This window comes from Geotrypetes seraphini, chromosome 10 (genome assembly GCF_902459505.1).
Source record: "Geotrypetes seraphini chromosome 10, aGeoSer1.1, whole genome shotgun sequence".
Lineage (NCBI taxonomy): Eukaryota > Metazoa > Chordata > Amphibia > Gymnophiona > Dermophiidae > Geotrypetes > Geotrypetes seraphini.
In genome coordinates this window covers 1,343,305-1,362,766 of record NC_047093.1, presented here as the reverse complement: position 1 = coordinate 1,362,766, position 19,462 = coordinate 1,343,305, and the positions used below count along the sequence as shown (strand labels likewise).

The window sequence follows — 19,462 nt, the reverse complement described above, 5'->3', positions numbered from 1 at the left end:
TGCTCTCCTGTTATGGGCACAGTAGTGGGTTGGGCTGAGAGGTGGGTGGCCTTTTCATTTTAGGATATAGAAGTAAATTTCAGTGGACTTGTGTGTGTGGGGGGGAGATGTTAAATAATACATTTCTGTAGTTATAAACGCTGTAGTGTGTTGAGATGACAGTTTCTTCTCCTGTTGCAGGGTGCAGTGGAGCCTATGCAGATTGACGTAGACCCACAGGAGGACCAACAAAATGCATCGGACATCAATTATGTGGTGGAGAACCCAACGCTGGTAGGGAAGTGAATGAGGAAATTGTGTACAGAGGGTTGGAATCTGAGACATTACCTGATTTGATGATGACAGGATCAATCACATGCTGGCCTGAGGAACTTTCCCAGCACCCACCTTCTCTTAGTCACATAATTTGTTTCTTCTGATTCTGTCATATCTTGGTTCCCTCGGTGCTATTCCAAGTCAGTTGTACTCTCTTTTCTTCCTTTCTCTTTTTAGGTACATCTGAGGAAGACATTTTAAGGTTATTTAGGAGTATGGGGGGAGCATTGGGTGGGGAACCCATTTTGACCCATGAGAAAGCAATTCTTTATAGCTGTTCTCAGAGCATTGGCTCAGTAAGAGTGAATGGGATTAGAGGGTAGAGATTACCTCCTGGATATATATCTTCCCTAATGTGGGGTGTAATCTTACTTGATTCTTAATGCTTGCTCACAGAAAAGTCTTTCACAGTTATAAGCAAACTCAAACTCGGTTATCACTGTAATTTTTGAGCTGCAATTCTTTTGTTTTCGTATTGGAGATCTAAAGCTCCACATACTCAATAATTCCAGCACTGAATATGATATGCATTTCCAGTGCTTTATGAGGAGAAGTTTTAAGCCATTAACACAGGTAAATAGAAATTTGCTTGTGTTAGTGTAAATTATGTTCCCTCATTTTTAGCTGTGTGAGGCTAATAAAGATATCTTTAAGTACACCAAAAGCAAGAAACCTGTTAGAACATTGGATGTGTAAGGAATAAAAAGATGCTTGGAAAATCAAAGAGAGTTCTTTGCTTTGGTTATCACTTAAGAGGGTGAAGGGTTGCCTTGGAAATGTAGGGTGAGAGATGAATATGGAGAATCTGAAGTAGACCCGGGCCATAATAAGGCAGCTGGCAAGGGGTCATCAATGTACTGTAATAGCAGACTTCTTAGGAAAGGGGGAATGGCGCAGTGGGCTGAGAACCAGGGAAGTCAAATCCCATGGTAACTCCTATGGGCATGTCACTTAACCCTCCGAGGACAGGGGAATACCTATTGTACCTGAATGTAAGCACCTTGAACTAGGGACAAAAGGATGTGAGCTAAATTTCAATCATCATTATTGCTGTCATTTATTAAGCAAAAATGAGTAAATCAGGCTGTAAAAGAGGGTTTTAGTGCGACAGATTTCAGTGGCTGGCTCCTGGATTTAAGGAAGGTTTGTCAAGGAGATTGTTACTAAGTATACTTCTGCCTATCAACCGAGATTTGTTGACAGCACTTTGTTTGGCTGACCCTTGCTTAAGAGCAGACTCTATTGCTGTCCTGCATTGCAAAATGGTACAGTTGGATTCCTAGCTTTCATTTTATGTGAAGGTTGAAGCCTTTGGATCTGACTAGATGCAACTTTATTTTTAAGCTTTATTTTGAGTTCTTGTTCAAACGCAGAAGTATCAAAGCTCATGTAATTCTGGGTGTATATATATATATATATATATATATATATATAATTATCTCTGGCTTGTGATCATTTTTCAACAGATTCATGAAATAGCACCCATTTTCAATCATTGCACTATTCTAAGACAAATCCTTTTTAATATCTTAGGCCCAAAGTCTAAGAGGAGAAAAATCGTATACGTATCTGTTTCAGAGTTGATTTCTCATTTCTCTTCAAAACACTGAATATTGTTCGCAATGACTTTCAGTCGGTGCTGCAAATAAAAAATCTTCAAGTACTAATATCTACCTTCATGCTACCTTATACCCGACTGGGATCCCAGTTTCGCCTTACTAGGCTTCATCAGGAGTAAATAAACATGTGAAACTAACTTTCATTGCTCATTCAAGGGATTCACTTCCTCCCTCTCCTTGTTGTACCTTGTTGACTTTGTACTTGGTTGTTATCTGTGTATTTGCTCTGTTTATGGATTTATGTATTGTATTTGTTGTTATGTGGCATCCACCAAGAATACACATTTCTCAGATTAATGGATTACAGATCTTTTAAATGTATTGGTAAAGTGAAAATAAAGTGTATTGTCTAATTTCATTCCTGCTCCATTAAAATGTTAGGCATTCTTGTTATGAACATGGTTACTGCTCAAACCATGAGAATAAAGGTATAGATTAAAATTATTAAAATATGGCAATTTTTTGAAATGACAAGCTATTTATTTATCACTAGTTTTTTAGCCCGTTACATTAACGGGTGCTAGAATAGATGTGTAGACTTAGGCTTTTCTTTTCTTTCTTTCCCTGCTGTCCAGCAGCACCCCTTCCCTGCTCCCCCTGTCCAGCAGTAGCCCTTCTCCATTGCTTTTATCTCCCCCCCTGTCCATTAGTACCCTTTTCCTGCTCCCCCTGTCCAGCAGTAGCCCTTCTCCCTTGCTTTTACCTCCCCCCTGTCCAGCAGTAGCCCTTCTTCCTTGCTTTTACTCCCCCCCTGTCCAGTAGTACCCTTTCCCTGCTCCCCCTGCCAAGCAATAGCCCTTCTCCCTTGCTTTTACCTCCCCCCTGTCCAGAAGTAGCCCTTCCCTAGCAACAGCAGCAGATGAATCCAGAGACCAATGGGAAAGCCCACATCTACCAGCAGGCGGAGATAGAGAAACTGATTAACAGGTGGTCCTATTGGCTGGCACTCCTCCTGTTTATCCAGTATTCTCTATCTCCCAGCAGGAAAAGGTCGCTATTCAACTAGCTCCTGAATTCTGGCTGTGACTGGAACTTTATTTTCTCCTGTTGAGGTTTCTCTTCAGTGAGACTGCCATTCTGTTTCTCCTGTCGAGGTTTCTCTTCAGTGAGCTGGCAATGCTATTTCTCCTGTTGAGATTTTCTCTTCAGTGAGACAGGGGTGTCCGGCTGAACGGTGCCGGCTTTAGGGGTTACACCTGGGCCCCCCCAGGTCCCTGCCTCACTCTCCCTCCAGTGATAGAGGGTCTGACTGGGTCTCAATTTTTTTCTTCTTTCCCTTCTCTGTAAAGAAAAAAAAAAAAAAAAGAGACCACAGTTCCTCCATTCTGCCTGGTTACTGCTGATCAACCAGATTTAACTGGCTTCAACCGGCCCTAACAACAAACTTGTGAGTATGTCTGTTTGAACTTCAGGTTCTGTTTGGGAGTCTTAGTAATGTGAGTTCGGTCAACGTACGTTTAAGGCATGGATATTTTATTGAGGCTAAATTTTATGACTAGAAATCCATGGAGGGAGCCGGGACTTCCCGCCCTTTGCATGCACGCGCTTGGTTTCCTTGTTGGTTACAGCGCGGCAGTAGTGGTGCAATTTCATGCTCGCACTTGTTCTCATTGTTGGGTTTCAGTGCAGCAATAGTAGTCCTGTTTATTCTGAGGCTCTCTTTCATCGGTGTTTGTCACGGCCATGTGCAGCTGATTGTGCAGGTGCTGGTTTATAGCAGCATGAGATGGGACATTTTTTTTTTCCGGCGCTGTGGGCCGTTCTTCTGGTTATTCCCTGAGTCTGATTTTATTTCTATGCAAGCCGCGGCAGGGTAAATTTTGCGGGGCTTGAATTCGACTATGTTTCTAGGAGCGTTGATGCAGCGGCCACGTGTCAGTGAGAATCAGGCGTGCACGGCGATGGCGGGAGAGCTGCAGCGTTCCGGTAGTTTATTTCCAGCTGACTTTGGTCAGGGTATGCCGGGGCTTCTCTCCTTTCCGGTTCAGACAAGTTGTATATGTTTCACCAGCTTTGGGACAAGCTTGGGCAGATTTATATGTCTATGTCTGTGTTACTGCTGTACTCCCTTGAAGGAAGCTGCTTGTTTAATCGGACTCTGGGGTTAGCACTCAAGGGGTTTACCAGAGAGACTCTGACCTGTGCTAGGTCACCCAGGCTTGGTTTGTCTCCGGACTGGGGCGACATACGGCAACTCACGGCACGGTGAGATCAGCAGTAAGATAGTGCCCTGTATTTCACACAGGTATCTCATTGTCTCTCTTGGGATCCCTGCAGATTGAGCCTTTGTCTGTTGGTAACTGTCCTTATTTGGGCCTCTGTGCTGAGCTGCATGTGTGTAGTAGTGGCACAGGATATATATGCCTAAAGGTAGAAACATAGAAGATGATGGCAGAAAAGGGCTACAGCCCATCAAGTCTGCCCATTCTGCTTACCCACCCCCTGTCTATGCCCTAATGACCCAATTTCCTTATCTTGACCCTCGTAGGATAGAAACATAGAAGATTTAAGAGGTAATACTTTATGAACACTACCTTCTCTAAAACAAGATTTTCAATAGATCTCTCATTCGATCCCACTTCTACCATTAATCTTCTTCCTCCTACCCTCCTAATGTAATGTAATGTAATTTATTTCTTATATACCGCTACATCCGTTAGGTTCTAAGCGGTTTGAAGAAAATATACATTAAGATTATAAATGAGAAGTAAGAAGGTACTTAAATAATTCCCTTACTGTCCCGAAGGCTCACAATCTAACTAAAGTACCTGGAAATTAATAAAGAAGAGAAAATAAAGATGGTTGAAAAAAGAAAAATTCTATGTGAATTTATAGGATGGAAATTAAACTGACAGTGAAGAACTGTATGAAAAATACATATGGAATTCAGTTAGAGAGGGTAGGTTACAATCTATTTATGGTATTTGTTTAATTGGAAGGTGTTAAGGTGGGTAATTTGGGGGAAGGTTATCTGAAGGTAGGTGAATCTTCTGGAGGTAAAAGAGGAGGGGTTAAGATATGTACTTCCCTTTTATGTACTTTTTCTTCAAAAATTGTATTTCCTCCCCACTTTCCTACTGTTTCCCGTGGTCTTTTAAAAGCATTTACCCCTGTTGGTCTAATTAATATATTATGTATAAGTGATTTCTTTAAAATCTCATTTTTATCTTATGTACAACGCTTTGTAATTTGGAAAAGCGTTTAATCAAATAATTTGAATAAACTTGAAACTTGAAACATGACGGCAGAAAAGGGTTACAGCCCATCAAGTCTGCCCACTCTGTAGTAGTACAAACAGTTTCCAAGTTCGGGCTGTCTCTATGGGCATAATGACACTGCGCATCTTCCTGCGGCCAGGACTCTCTTTCTCTATTTCTGAGGGGGCCTGGACTTCAGATTTCCATGCTTATCACGCTGGTTTCTCCTGTCACCATTTTCTCATGGCACATGCTAGACGGGCCCCCCGACCAGACAGGAAGGGCTGTACAGCTCCTTTTAACCAGGAGCCAGTTACCTATTCTATCAATCCCGCGGAGGATCACGCGCAATGTGTCTGTTAGCCTCATCCCTGAAGCTCTCATTAGCAATGTGAGCTTTGTCTGATACCTGTAAGGATGCTGTTGTTTTCCACAGGGCGGTAGATGCAACATCTTGATTGAGTCTAGTACGTATTCACTTTAAAGGACATACGTATTTCGCTCATGTTGCATGGGGTTAGTACTGTTTTCATGGTTCCAGTATATTCCTCTTTACATTGTGAAACTTGATTTTTCCTAGGAGAATCTTCTTGCAGATCCTACAGTCTCCTCCTGCCATTCTCTGACCTTCTGCACTTCATTCTGAGGGGATCTTGACTTCTTCCAATGACTCTTCAGGCTTTCTCATGAGGGAGAAGACGCTATAATGTCAGGTCAGGGGGCTGTGAAGATTTTTCAGGATGCTTGCATCTTTGCATCCTCCTCAGATTTCCAGTTCGTTCTTGGAGTCTCTATGTTTTGTGTTTCCCTTTTCAGTGTTACTGGTCCTCAGGACAGTTCTTGTAGTTCTTTGGGGACTAAGGGACGTTGTTCCACTTACTGCATGGTGCCCGAGACAGGGGCATTGGGCAGGCTGGATCCCATTCTGCTGAATTAGTTTCTCGGGGTTACTCATTTCTGCAGACAACCTGGGAGTATATTTACATTTTCTCTATGGTCTCCGAATCGGCACTTGGTTTGCCTGCCTCTCTTGGAGCGGCGCTTTCGGTTTTGGCACATGCCATTTCGCCTACCCAAGGCTTCACGAACGTTTTAGGTGATGTGGGCGGTGGTACTGTTTTGGCGCTACCAGGCGATTCATCTAATTTCTTCTTGACTGCCTGCTTGATTCGGACAACTTCCTGTCGGGCCATTTGACTGACACGAAAAGGGTGATATCTTTTCCTCAGTTCTTTACACGTGCATCTTCGAATTTGCACAGCGCTCTTTTCTCCTGTACTATTTATAGGTATATCGGGGTGATGTTTTTATTCATATAGGAGAGACATGTGTTTCTTTCCGGAGACTTGGGTGTGGGGTCTCGGTCTCAGATTGGTATTCTTCTTCGCTTACCATGATCAAGTGTATGGGATTCTGTACAGTTTCTGGGATCCATATTGCTGACTCCACTGGGGACTTCGGCTTGCTTTCCCCTTCTTACGCTACAGCAGTCGCTTTTGATCCGGTGGTTCCCGGTATCTCAGGGCTCCAATTATTTGGTATGCTCCTCCTGCATCGCTCTGTATGATTTGGTGGCTCAGCGCAATTTCTCTTTTCAAGGGAAAAGATAGTCTTTGCTGGACTATCTCATGACCACCGACCATCCTGGGCTGTCGGGTTGGGGGCTCGGTGGCTTCCATCCTCAGCTCCAGGAGTCTGGTCTTCAGAGGTGACTCAGTACTTGTTCATTCTTCTACTCTTGAGCAGGCTACCTTTCTGGAGCTTCAGATCATTCTTCCGGATTGCCGCTGAGGGTCCTTTTGGTCAGTATTAGGATGGGGGTATTTCTCTACAGCTTGGGCAGTAGGTGTTGTACTCATTGGCAGGTGAAGTTGTTCTGCTTCAATGGGTGGACTCTCATCTTCGTCTTCTGTTGGCAGATCCTTTTATGGATCAGGATAAGAGTTTGGATAGACTTTCTCTCTGCGGAATCTGAGCATGGCCCATTTCTTGTATGTTACAGTGTACAGCGCTGTGTACGCTCTGGAAAGTGTGCATGTTAGTAATAATAATAATAATTTATTTCTTATATACCGCTATACCGTGAAGTTCGAAGCGGTTAGTGTAATCTTCTGCATCCTGGACATTGAGATTTGTGGCTCAGGCGTTCTAGCTCTTTTTATGGATGTGAGATCTCCTTGACCTAGACCTCATGGCCTTGTCTCTCAATTCTAAGCTTCCTAGCTTCTTTGGCGGGCCCAGGGAGTGGGAGTTAGAGGGGGTAGCTGCATGGCTCCTTTCTCGCTTCTGCCTTCTCTTTTTCAGTGCTTTCCACTGGCTGATGATGGCTTGGATTTGCCATCTCGAGCTCGCTTTCCGGGCACAGTATTTGTAGAATCTCTGGATTAGCGGCGCCATCCTTACTTTGCGGATTTGATGAGTCTTTCGACAGCCGGGCTAAGAAGTTTCCTGGTATCTCCGGCTTTGCTCGCCTAGGGTCCGATCAACAAGGATATTTGTACTACTTTAGTATTACGACCTAGTTTTTTGAAAAATCTTGACTGATGTGTAAGGGTTATGCGAAGCAGGTTGTTTCTTCTCTTATCCAGGTGCTACGGACGTCTTCTCCTGTGGCTTCTGCTTCCTTTTGGAGGTTTTTCCTTTCTTGGGTGCTTCTTAACGTTTGAACCACTCCAGAGTTCCTTTTTGGCACAGGTGTATTGCCGAGGGCTTAGCGTTCAATTCCCTTCAGCTTCTAGTGCCATTCTTGGCTTGTTACAAGGGCTAGGTTTATTGCTCTTTGCTTACTTCTCAGCTTCATGTAGTTCAGTTCCTAAACAGAGTGCGGTATATTCATGCGCCTCTTAGAAAGCCCGGTTTGGAGTACAATCTTCACGCACTTCTTCTCAGTTTACCGAAGGCTTCATTTCATCCTTATCTTTTGGGACTCTAAAGGGCTGTGCCGTTGAACATGGGGTTTCTTGTGGCCATGGCTTCAGCTCTGCAGTTTTCTATGTTGCAGGCCTTGTTCAACGGGGATTCCTATTTCTGATTTCCGAAATATGGGGTATCAGTTCGTATGGTACCACTATTTCTTTCTAGGGGGGTGTCATCCTTTCTTTTATGTCATGCTTGCTTTTCCTTCCTTCTTCCTGGGAGGAGAAATTGGGAGCAGTGCTTTTATTCACTGCATTTTTTGATACGTACGTAGCGTTCTCCGTGTGCTCGGTTTCTAATGACTTTTAGTTGTTTATATCTACTTTTTGTATTCTTCAAGGGATGCCTCAAACGTATAGCGGCGTCCGAAGCCTCCATCGCTCGATGGGTCCAGGAGGACATTCTTTATGCTTGCTTGCTGGCAGGGAAGCGGTTGGCGAAAGAACTTCATGACCATTCCGCTGGAGCGATGGCTACTTCTTGAGCTCGGCCCAGAGGTTTTTTCCTTGGAGGAGATTTGTCTCGCGGCTAATTGGTCTTCCAAGAGTGCTTTCTCTCCGCATTTCTGCTTGGATTTGGGGGCGCATGCGGTAGGGGCGTTTTGTGCTTCGGTTGTTGCGGAGGCGACGTTTGCTTCCCACTCAGATTTAGGATTGCTTTGCTACATCCCATTGGTCTCTGGATTCATCTGCTGCTGTTGCTAGGGAAGGAAAAATTATGTTCTTACCTGTTAATTTTCTTTCCCTTAGACGCAGCAGATGAATCTAGAGCCCCACCCTTTCTGGATATTGTCTCTCGGTTTTTTCTTTTGCAACTTTCGCAGTTTGTTATTATGGCAGGTTGTTTTCTGTATTATTGCATTTTGAGATTTGTTATGGGAAAGAAGTTTTTTACATGCTATGCCTATTGATGGTTACGGATGCTTGGGCAAGGAGCTATACTGGATAAACAGGAGGAGTGCCAGCCAATAGGACTACCTGTTAATCAGTTTCTCTATCTCCGCCTGCGGGTAGATGTGGGCTATCCCATTGGTCTCTGGATTCATCTTATGCATCTAAGGGAAAGAAAATTAACAGGTAAGAACATAATTTTTCCTTCTCCCTTGCTTTTATCTCCCTCCTGTCCAGTAGTACCCTTTCCCTGCTCCCCCTGTCCAGCAGTAGCCCTTCTCCCTTCCTTTTACCTAACCATATTCAAGATCCCATTTCCCCTTTACCTTATCTATTTTCATCTGGCACTGGTTGGATTTGGCCTCCGGGGGAGCTGACTTCTGCATCGATTGCCGACGCATTCTGGCGCAGGGCCTCTGCTGGGCTGCAGGGAGCTGGTTTGCCCACACTGCATCTGTGGAGCTTGGTGTCCGGGCCGCGGGAGGAGTAGGTTGTGTGTGGGAGCCGACAGGATAGCGCTGTGGCTCCCTTAGTCCCTTGCCGCCACCCCCCCTTCCCGCAGTCCCATTGATACATTTCAGTTTCCTAGGTCGGATGTTATTTTTCGGTTTGAGGGTGCCGGGTAGCTTCTGTCACGATCGCGCCTATGTCGGTAGCCTTCTCCAACACAGGAGCGGCTCATGGGAGGAGCCGTCGTGGCGTCTTTTAAGTTGAAAATAAACTTCGGGCTGTAGGGCATTATTTCCAGACTGCGCGAGTTGAAGAGCAGGCAGGCCACTGGCACAGCTAGGCGCGCATGTACACTCCTACCTGCAAGAGACCTACAGCTCACAGAAAATGGGAGCACGTAGGTAGGAGTGCGCATGCGCGGCTTAGGGTTTTATTATATTAGATAAGGCCTTGTATATTCTTAAAATCTAGAATAAAGAACATTTTGGAGCAAGAGAAAAACATTCTCCATTGCCTGTTGTTCCTAATCAAACAGTTTTATAACAGATAAAGATATCTCCTTGTGGTAAGAAATATTTAATGCCCAGTTTTGCATAGGTCCAGGTAAAAAAAGAGACATGAGGTATTGATGCCCCTGGTGAGATCTCATTTAAAATTTTACGTACAATTTTGGAGACTGCACCTTCATAAAGATGGATTCCGTCCAAAGGAAATCTACTAAAATGGTGTGTGGTCTTCATCATATCCATCCCCCTCCATCCTGTATTTTTTTTTTCTTTATCTCAATGTATTTTTTACCACCTCTTGTACCTTCCTCCCCTGTCATGTCAGTCTTAAGTAATACAGTAAAACCTTGGATTGCAAGTAATTTGGTTTGCAAGTGTTTTGCAAGACAAGCAAAACATTTTATTAAATTTTAACTTGATATACAAGCAATGTCTTGCAATACAAGTACATACAGTATACACACATCACAACTGAGCCGATGGTTCTTCTCTCTCTGACGCTGCAAGAGTGTAGTGGCTGTTCTAAACAAGCAAAGTCTTGCGATATGAATACATACAGTATACACGCGTCACATCATCACAACTGAGCCGATGGTTTTTCTCTCTCTGACGCTGCAAATGTGTAGTGGCTGTTCTAAACAAGCAAAGTCTTGCAATACGAGTACATACAGTATACACGCGTCACATCATTACAACTGAGCCGATGGTTCTTCTCTCTCTGACGCTGCAAGAGTATAGTGGCTGTTCTAAACAAGCAAAGTCTTGCAATACGAGTACATACAGTATACACGCGTCACATCATTACAACTGAGCCGATGGTTCTTCTCTCTCTGACGCTGCAAGAGTGTAGTGGCTGTTCTAAACAAGCAAAGTCTTGCAATACGAGTACATACAGTATACACACATCACAACTGAGCCGATGGTTCTTCTCTCTCTGACGCTGCAAGAGTGTAGTAGCTGTTCTAAACAAGCAAAGTCTTGCAATACGAGTACATACAGTATACACACATCACAACTGAGCCGATGGTTCTTCTCTCTCTGACGCTGCAAGAGTGTAGTAGCTGTTCTAAACAAGCAAAGTCTTGCAATACGAGTACATACAGTATACACACATCACAACTGAGCCGATGGTTCTTCTCTCTCTGACGCTGCAAGAGTGTAGTAGCTGTTCTAAACAAGCAAAGTCTTGCAATACGAGTACATACAGTATACACGCGTCACATCATCACAACTGAGCCGATGGTTCTTCTCTCTCTGACGCTGCAAGAGTGTAGTGGCTTTTCTAAAAAAGCAAAGTCTTGCAATAAGAGTACATACAGTATACACACATCACAACTGAGCCGATGGTTCTTCTCTCTCTGACGCTGCAAGAGTGTAGTGGCTGTTCTAAACAAGCAAAGTCTTGCAATACGAGTACATACAGTATACACGCGTCACATCATCACAACTGAGCCGATGGTTCTTCTCTCTCTGACGCTGCAAGAGTGTAGTGGCTTTTCTAAAAAAGCAAAGTCTTGCAATACGAGTACATACAGTATACACGCGTCACATCATCACAACTGAGCCGATGGTTCTTCTCTCTCTGACGCTGCAAGAGTGTAGTGGCTTTTCTAAAAAAGCAAAGTCTTGCAATACGAGTACATACAGTATACACGCGTCACATCATCACAACTGAGCCGATGGTTCTTTTCTCTCTGACGCTGCAAGAGTGTAGTGGCTGTTCTAAACAAGCAAAGTCTTGCAATACGAGTACATACAGTATACACACATCACAACTGAGCCGATGGTTCTTCTCTCTCTGACGCTGCAAGAGTGTAGTGGCTGTTCTAAACAAGCAAAGTCTTGCAATACGAGTACATACAGTATACACGCGTCACATCATTACAATTGAGCCAATGGTTCTTCTCTCTCTGACGCTGCAAGAGTGTAGTGGCTATTCTAAACAAGCAAAGTCTTGCAATACGAGTACATACAGTATACACGCGTCACATCATTACAACTGAGCCGATGGTTCTTCTCTCTCTGACGCTGCAAGAGTGTAGTGGCTGTTCTAAACAAGCAAAGTCTTGCAATACAAGTACATACAGTATACACACATCACAACTGAGCCGATGGTTCTTCTCTCTCTGACGCTGCAAGAGTGTAATAGCTGTTCTAAACAAGCAAAGTCTTGCAATACGAGTACATACAGTATACACGCGTCACATCATTACAACTGAGCCGATGGTTCTTCTCTCTCTGACGCTGCAAGAGTGTAGTGGCTGTTCTAAACAAGCAAAGTCTTGCAATACGAGTACATACAGTATACACACATCACAACTGAGCCGATGGTTCTTCTCTCTCTGACGCTGCAAGAGTGTAGTGGCTGTTCTAAACAAGCAAAGTCTTGCAATACGAGTACATACAGTATACACGCGTCACATCATTACAACTGAGCCGATGGTTCTTCTCTCTCTGACGCTGCAAGAGTGTAGTAGCTGTTCTAAACAAGCAAAGTCTTGCAATACGAGTACATACAGTATACACGCGTCACATCATCACAACTGAGCCGATGGTTCTTCTCTCTCTGACGCTGCAAGAGTGTAGTGGCTTTTCTAAAAAAGCAAAGTCTTGCAATAAGAGTACATACAGTATACACACATCACAACTGAGCCGATGGTTCTTCTCTCTCTGACGCTGCAAGAGTGTAGTGGCTGTTCTAAACAAGCAAAGTCTTGCAATACGAGTACATACAGTATACACGCGTCACATCATCACAACTGAGCCGATGGTTCTTCTCTCTCTGACGCTGCAAGAGTGTAGTGGCTTTTCTAAAAAAGCAAAGTCTTGCAATACGAGTACATACAGTATACACGCGTCACATCATCACAACTGAGCCGATGGTTCTTCTCTCTCTGACGCTGCAAGAGTGTAGTGGCTTTTCTAAAAAAGCAAAGTCTTGCAATACGAGTACATACAGTATACACGCGTCACATCATCACAACTGAGCCGATGGTTCTTCTCTCTCTGACGCTGCAAGAGTGTAGTGGCTGTTCTAAACAAGCAAAGTCTTGCAATACGAGTACATACAGTATACACACATCACAACTGAGCCGATGGTTCTTCTCTCTCTGACGCTGCAAGAGTGTAGTGGCTGTTCTAAACAAGCAAAGTCTTGCAATACGAGTACATACAGTATACACGCGTCACATCATTACAACTGAGCCAATGGTTCTTCTCTCTCTGACGCTGCAAGAGTGTAGTGGCTATTCTAAACAAGCAAAGTCTTGCAATACGAGTACATACAGTATACACGCGTCACATCATTACAACTGAGCCGATGGTTTTTCTCTCTCTGACGCTGCAAATGTGTAGTGGCTGTTCTAAACAAGCAAAGTCTTGCAATACGAGTACATACAGTATACACGCGTCACATCATTACAACTGAGCCGATGGTTCTTCTCTCTCTGACGCTGCAAGAGTGTAGTGGCTGTTCTAAACAAGCAAAGTCTTGCAATACGAGTACATACAGTATACACACATCACAACTGAGCCGATGGTTCTTCTCTCTCTGACGCTGCAAGAGTGTAGTAGCTGTTGTAAACAAGCAAAGTCTTGCAATACGAGTACATACAGTATACACACATCACAACTGAGCCGATGGTTCTTCTCTCTCTGACGCTGCAAGAGTGTAGTAGCTGTTCTAAACAAGCAAAGTCTTGCAATACGAGTACATACAGTATACACACATCACAACTGAGCCGATGGTTCTTCTCTCTCTGACGCTGCAAGAGTGTAGTAGCTGTTCTAAACAAGCAAAGTCTTGCAATACGAGTACATACAGTATACACGCGTCACATCATCACAACTGAGCCGATGGTTCTTCTCTCTCTGACGCTGCAAGAGTGTAGTGGCTTTTCTAAAAAAGCAAAGTCTTGCAATAAGAGTACATACAGTATACACACATCACAACTGAGCCGATGGTTCTTCTCTCTCTGACGCTGCAAGAGTGTAGTGGCTGTTCTAAACAAGCAAAGTCTTGCAATACGAGTACATACAGTATACACGCGTCACATCATCACAACTGAGCCGATGGTTCTTCTCTCTCTGACGCTGCAAGAGTGTAGTGGCTTTTCTAAAAAAGCAAAGTCTTGCAATACGAGTACATACAGTATACACGCGTCACATCATCACAACTGAGCCGATGGTTCTTCTCTCTCAGACGCTGCAAGAGTGTAGTGGCTGTTCTAAACAAGCAAAGTCTTGCAATACGAGTACATACAGTATACACACATCACAACTGAGCCGATGGTTCTTCTCTCTCTGACGCTGCAAGAGTGTAGTGGCTGTTCTAAACAAGCAAAGTCTTGCAATACGAGTACATACAGTATACATGCGTCACATCATTACAACTGAGCCAATGGTTCTTCTCTCTCTGACGCTGCAAGAGTGTAGTGGCTATTCTAAACAAGCAAAGTCTTGCAATACGAGTACATACAGTATACACGCGTCACATCATTACAACTGAGCCGATGGTTCTTCTCTCTCTGACGCTGCAAGAGTGTAGTGGCTGTTCTAAACAAGCAAAGTCTTGCAATACAAGTACATACAGTATACACACATCACAACTGAGCCGATGGTTCTTCTCTCTCTGACGCTGCAAGAGTGTAATAGCTGTTCTAAACAAGCAAAGTCTTGCAATACGAGTACATACAGTATACACGCGTCACATCATTACAACTGAGCCGATGGTTCTTCTCTCTCTGACGCTGCAAGAGTGTAGTGGCTGTTCTAAACAAGCAAAGTCTTGCAATACGAGTACATACAGTATACACGCGTCACATCATTACAACTGAGCCGATGGTTCTTCTCTCTCTGACGCTGCAAGAGTGTAGTAGCTGTTCTAAACAAGCAAAGTCTTGCAATACGAGTACATACAGTATACACGCGTCACATCATCACAACTGAGCCGATGGTTCTTCTCTCTCTGACGCTGCAAGAGTGTAGTGGCTTTTCTAAAAAAGCAAAGTCTTGCAATAAGAGTACATACAGTATACACACATCACAACTGAGCCGATGGTTCTTCTCTCTCTGACGCTGCAAGAGTGTAGTGGCTGTTCTAAACAAGCAAAGTCTTGCAATACGAGTACATACAGTATACACGCGTCACATCATCACAACTGAGCCGATGGTTCTTCTCTCTCTGACGCTGCAAGAGTGTAGTGGCTTTTCTAAAAAAGCAAAGTCTTGCAATACGAGTACATACAGTATACACGCGTCACATCATCACAACTGAGCCGATGGTTCTTCTCTCTCTGACGCTGCAAGAGTGTAGTGGCTTTTCTAAAAAAGCAAAGTCTTGCAATACGAGTACATACAGTATACACGCGTCACATCATGACAACTGAGCCGATGGTTCTTCTCTCTCTGACGCTGCAAGAGTGTAGTGGCTGTTCTAAACAAGCAAAGTCTTGCAATACGAGTACATACAGTATACACACATCACAACTGAGCCGATGGTTCTTCTCTCTCTGACGCTGCAAGAGTGTAGTGGCTGTTCTAAACAAGCAAAGTCTTGCAATACGAGTACATACAGTATACACGCGTCACATCATTACAACTGAGCCAATGGTTCTTCTCTCTCTGACGCTGCAAGAGTGTAGTGGCTATTCTAAACAAGCAAAGTCTTGCAATACGAGTACATACAGTATACACGCGTCACATCATTACAACTGAGCCGATGGTTCTTCTCTCTCTGACGCTGCAAGAGTGTAGTGGCTGTTCTAAACAAGCAAAGTCTTGCAATACAAGTACATACAGTATACACACATCACAACTGAGCCGATGGTTCTTCTCTCTCTGACGCTGCAAGAGTGTAGTAGCTGTTCTAAACAAGCAAAGTCTTGCAATACGAGTACATACAGTATACACGCGTCACATCATTACAACTGAGCCGATGGTTCTTCTCTCTCTGACGCTGCAAGAGTGTAGTGGCTGTTCTAAACAAGCAAAGTCTTGCAATACGAGTACATACAGTATACACACATCACAACTGAGCCGATGGTTCTTCTCTCTCTGACGCTGCAAGAGTGTAGTAGCTGTTCTAAACAAGTAAAGTCTTGCAATACGAGTACATACAGTATACACACATCACAACTGAGCCGATGGTTCTTCTCTCTCTGACGCTGCAAGAGTGTAGTAGCTGTTCTAAACAAGCAAAGTCTTGCAATACGAGTACATACAGTATACACACATCACAACTGAGCCGATGGTTCTTCTCTCTCTGACGCTGCAAGAGTGTAGTGGCTGTTCTAAACAAGCAAAGTCTTGCAATACGAGTACATACAGTATACACGCGTCACATCATTACAACTGAGCCAATGGTTCTTCTCTCTCTGACGCTGCAAGAGTGTAGTGGCTGTTCTAAACAAGCAAAGTCTTGCAATACGAGTACATATAGTATACACGCGTCACATCATTACAACTGAGCCGATGGTTCTTCTCTCTCTGACGCTGCAAGAGTGTAGTAGCTGTTCTAAACAAGCAAAGTCTTGCAATACGAGTACATACAGTATACACACATCACAACTGAGCCGATGGTTCTTCTCTCTCTGACGCTGCAAGAGTGTAGTGGCTGTTCTAAACAAGCAAAGTCTTGCGATATGAATACATACAGTATACACGCGTCACATCATTACAACTGAGCCGATGGTTCTTCTCTCTCTGACGCTGCAAGAGTGTAGTGGCTGTTCTAAACAAGCAAAGTCTTGCAATACGAGTACATACAGTATACACGCGTCACATCATTACAACTGAGCCGATGGTTCTTCTCTCTCTGACGCTGCAAGAGTGTAGTAGCTTTTCTAAACAAGCAAAGTCTTGCAATACGAGTACATACAGTATACACACATCACAACTGAGCCGATGGTTCTTCTCTCTCTGACGCTGCAAGAGTGTAGTAGCTGTTCTAAACAAGCAAAGTCTTGCAATACGAGTACATACTGTATACACACATCACAACTGAGCCGATGGTTCTTCTCTCTCTGACGCTGCAAGAGTATAGTGGCTGTTCTAAACAAGCAAAGTCTTGCAATACGAGTACATACAGTATACACGCGTCACATCATTACAACTGAGCCGATGGTTCTTCTCTCTCTGACGCTGCAAGAGTGTAGTGGCTGTTCTAAACAAGCAAAGTCTTGCAATACGAGTACATACAGTATACACACATCACAACTGAGCCGATGGTTCTTTTCTCTCTGACGCTGCAAGAGTGTAGTGGCTGTTCTAAACAAGCAAAGTCTTGCAATACGAGTACATACAGTATACACACATCACAATTGAGCCGATGGTTCTTCTCTCTCTGACGCTGCAAGAGTGTAGTGGCTGTTCTAAACAAGCAAAGTCTTGCAATACGAGTACATACAGTATACACGCGTCACATCATTACAACTGAGCCGATGGTTCTTCTCTCTCTGACGCTGCAACAGTGTAGTGGCTATTCTAAACAAGCAAAGTCTTGCAATACGAGTACATACAGTATACACACATCACAACTGAGCCGATGGTTCTTCTCTCTCTGACGCTGCAAGAGTGTAGTAGCTGTTCTAAACAAGCAAAGTCTTGCAATACGAGTACATACAGTATACACACATCACAACTGAGCCGATGGTTCTTCTCTCTCTGACGCTGCAAGAGTGTAGTAGCTATTCTAAACAAGCAAAGTCTTGCAATACGAGTACATACAGTATACACACATCACAACTGAGCCGATGGTTCTTCTCTCTCTGACGCTGCAAGAGTGTAGTGGCTGTTCTAAACAAGCAAAGTCTTGCAATACGAGTACATACAGTATACACACATCACAACTGAGCCGATGGTTCTTCTCTCTCTGACGCTGCAAGAGTGTAGTAGCTGTTCTAAACAAGCAAAGTCTTGCAATACGAGTACATACAGTATACACACATCACAACTGAGCCGATGGTTCTTCTCTCTCTGACGCTGCAAGAGTGTAGTAGCTGTTCTAAACAAGCAAAGTCTTGCAATACGAGTACATACAGTATACACACATCACAACTGAGCCGATGGTTCTTCTCTCTCTGACGCTGCAAGAGTGTAGTGGCTGTTCTAAACAAGCAAAGTCTTGCAATACGAGTACATACAGTATACACGCGTCACATCATTACAACTGAGCCGATGGTTCTTCTCTCTCTGACGCTGCAGGAGTGTAGTAATTGTTCTAAATGAGCGAGGCCTTGTAATACAAGTAAGTATAGTATTTTGTATTAAAGTTTTTGGGTTGTGGAACGAATCATCCGAGTTTCCATTATTTCCTATGGGGAAATTTGCTTTGATATACGAGTGCTTTGAATTACAAGCATGCTTCTGAAATGAATTATGCTCGCTAACCAAGGTTTTATTGTATATGTAACCTCCCTCCCATCCACATTTAGGCCTCCTTTTATGAAACTGCGATAGTAGTTTCTAGCGCGGGGAGCCGCGCTGAATGGCCCGCGCTACTCCCGATGCTCATTGAGTTCCTTTGAGCGTTAGGAGCAGTGCGCGCCATTCAGCGCGGCTCCCCACGTTAGAAACTGATATCGTAGTTTTGTAAAAGAGAGGGTTAATTATCATGTGGTGGAATTTTTTTTTCCTTTCTTTTAACTTTTGTTTTTAAATATTTTTATGGACTGTGAACCGTCTAGATAAATTGATGGACGGTATATCAAAGAAACAATAAATTTGGAAACTTAAAGATCTCAATCTGTATACTTTGGAGGAAAGGCAGGAGAGGGGAGATATGATAGAGACGTTTAAATACCTACATGGCGTAAATTTGAAAAGAAGCTTTTGAATGAGAGGGCTAGAAACATGATGGCAGATAAAGGCCAAATGTCCCATCTAATCTGCCCATTCATTATCTCTTTCTCTCTCTGAGAGATCCCACATGCCTATTAGAGAATGACACGGTGGATGTTACCCGCGAGAAGCCGTGGGTAACCCGCCAGAACGATGGAGGGGGAAAGGTGCTCACCGCAGGTTCGGGGACAAGGCCATCCACCGCCCAGTGAAGTGGTGAATGGCCTTGTCCCCGCAGTTAAGGGAGGGAACGTGCACGGTCACTAATCGCACTGCCCCCTCCCTCCTTCCTATCTACCTACCCGAATCTATCTATCTCCCTCCTCCCCCCCTTTACCTTTGCGGTGTGTTTTAAGGTTGGAGACTTGTTGAAAGCCGCCGGAGCATATGTGCAGTCGCGTGCTTGTGTGGGCGGAAGCTTCTCCTCTGACGCAACCAGAAGTTGCACATGCACGCGACTGCACAAACACTCCGGCGGCTTTCAACAAACTAATCAAAACTTAAAACGTGCTGCGAAGGTAAGGAGGAGAGAGGGAGATGCAAGGACCAAGCAAGGGGTGACAAAGGGCAGTGAGGTGGTGAGAGGGAAGGGTAGATGCTGCAGGGATGGGGTGGTGAAGGGGACGGTGTTCCGGTGACAGGGACAGATTTTTTTCCTGTGTCATTCTCTAGTACCTATCCCAGGCCCTCTTGAATTCAGACACAGTCTCTGTTTCCACCACCTCTTCTGG

General features: G+C 44.1%; 1 protein-coding gene across 10 annotated transcripts in view; it reads left to right on the top strand.

Annotated features, from left to right (window-relative positions):
• GPS1 (G protein pathway suppressor 1) overlaps positions 1 to 19,462 on the top strand; it is a 285,648-nt gene that overhangs the window by 6,960 nt on the left and 259,226 nt on the right. For all 10 annotated transcript variants that reach the window (XM_033962197.1, XM_033962201.1, XM_033962205.1 and 7 more), the window contains one exon: positions 181 to 273. In XM_033962197.1, the coding sequence (XP_033818088.1) occupies positions 181 to 273 (93 nt within the window). The remainder of the gene's footprint in view (positions 1 to 180; positions 274 to 19,462) is intronic.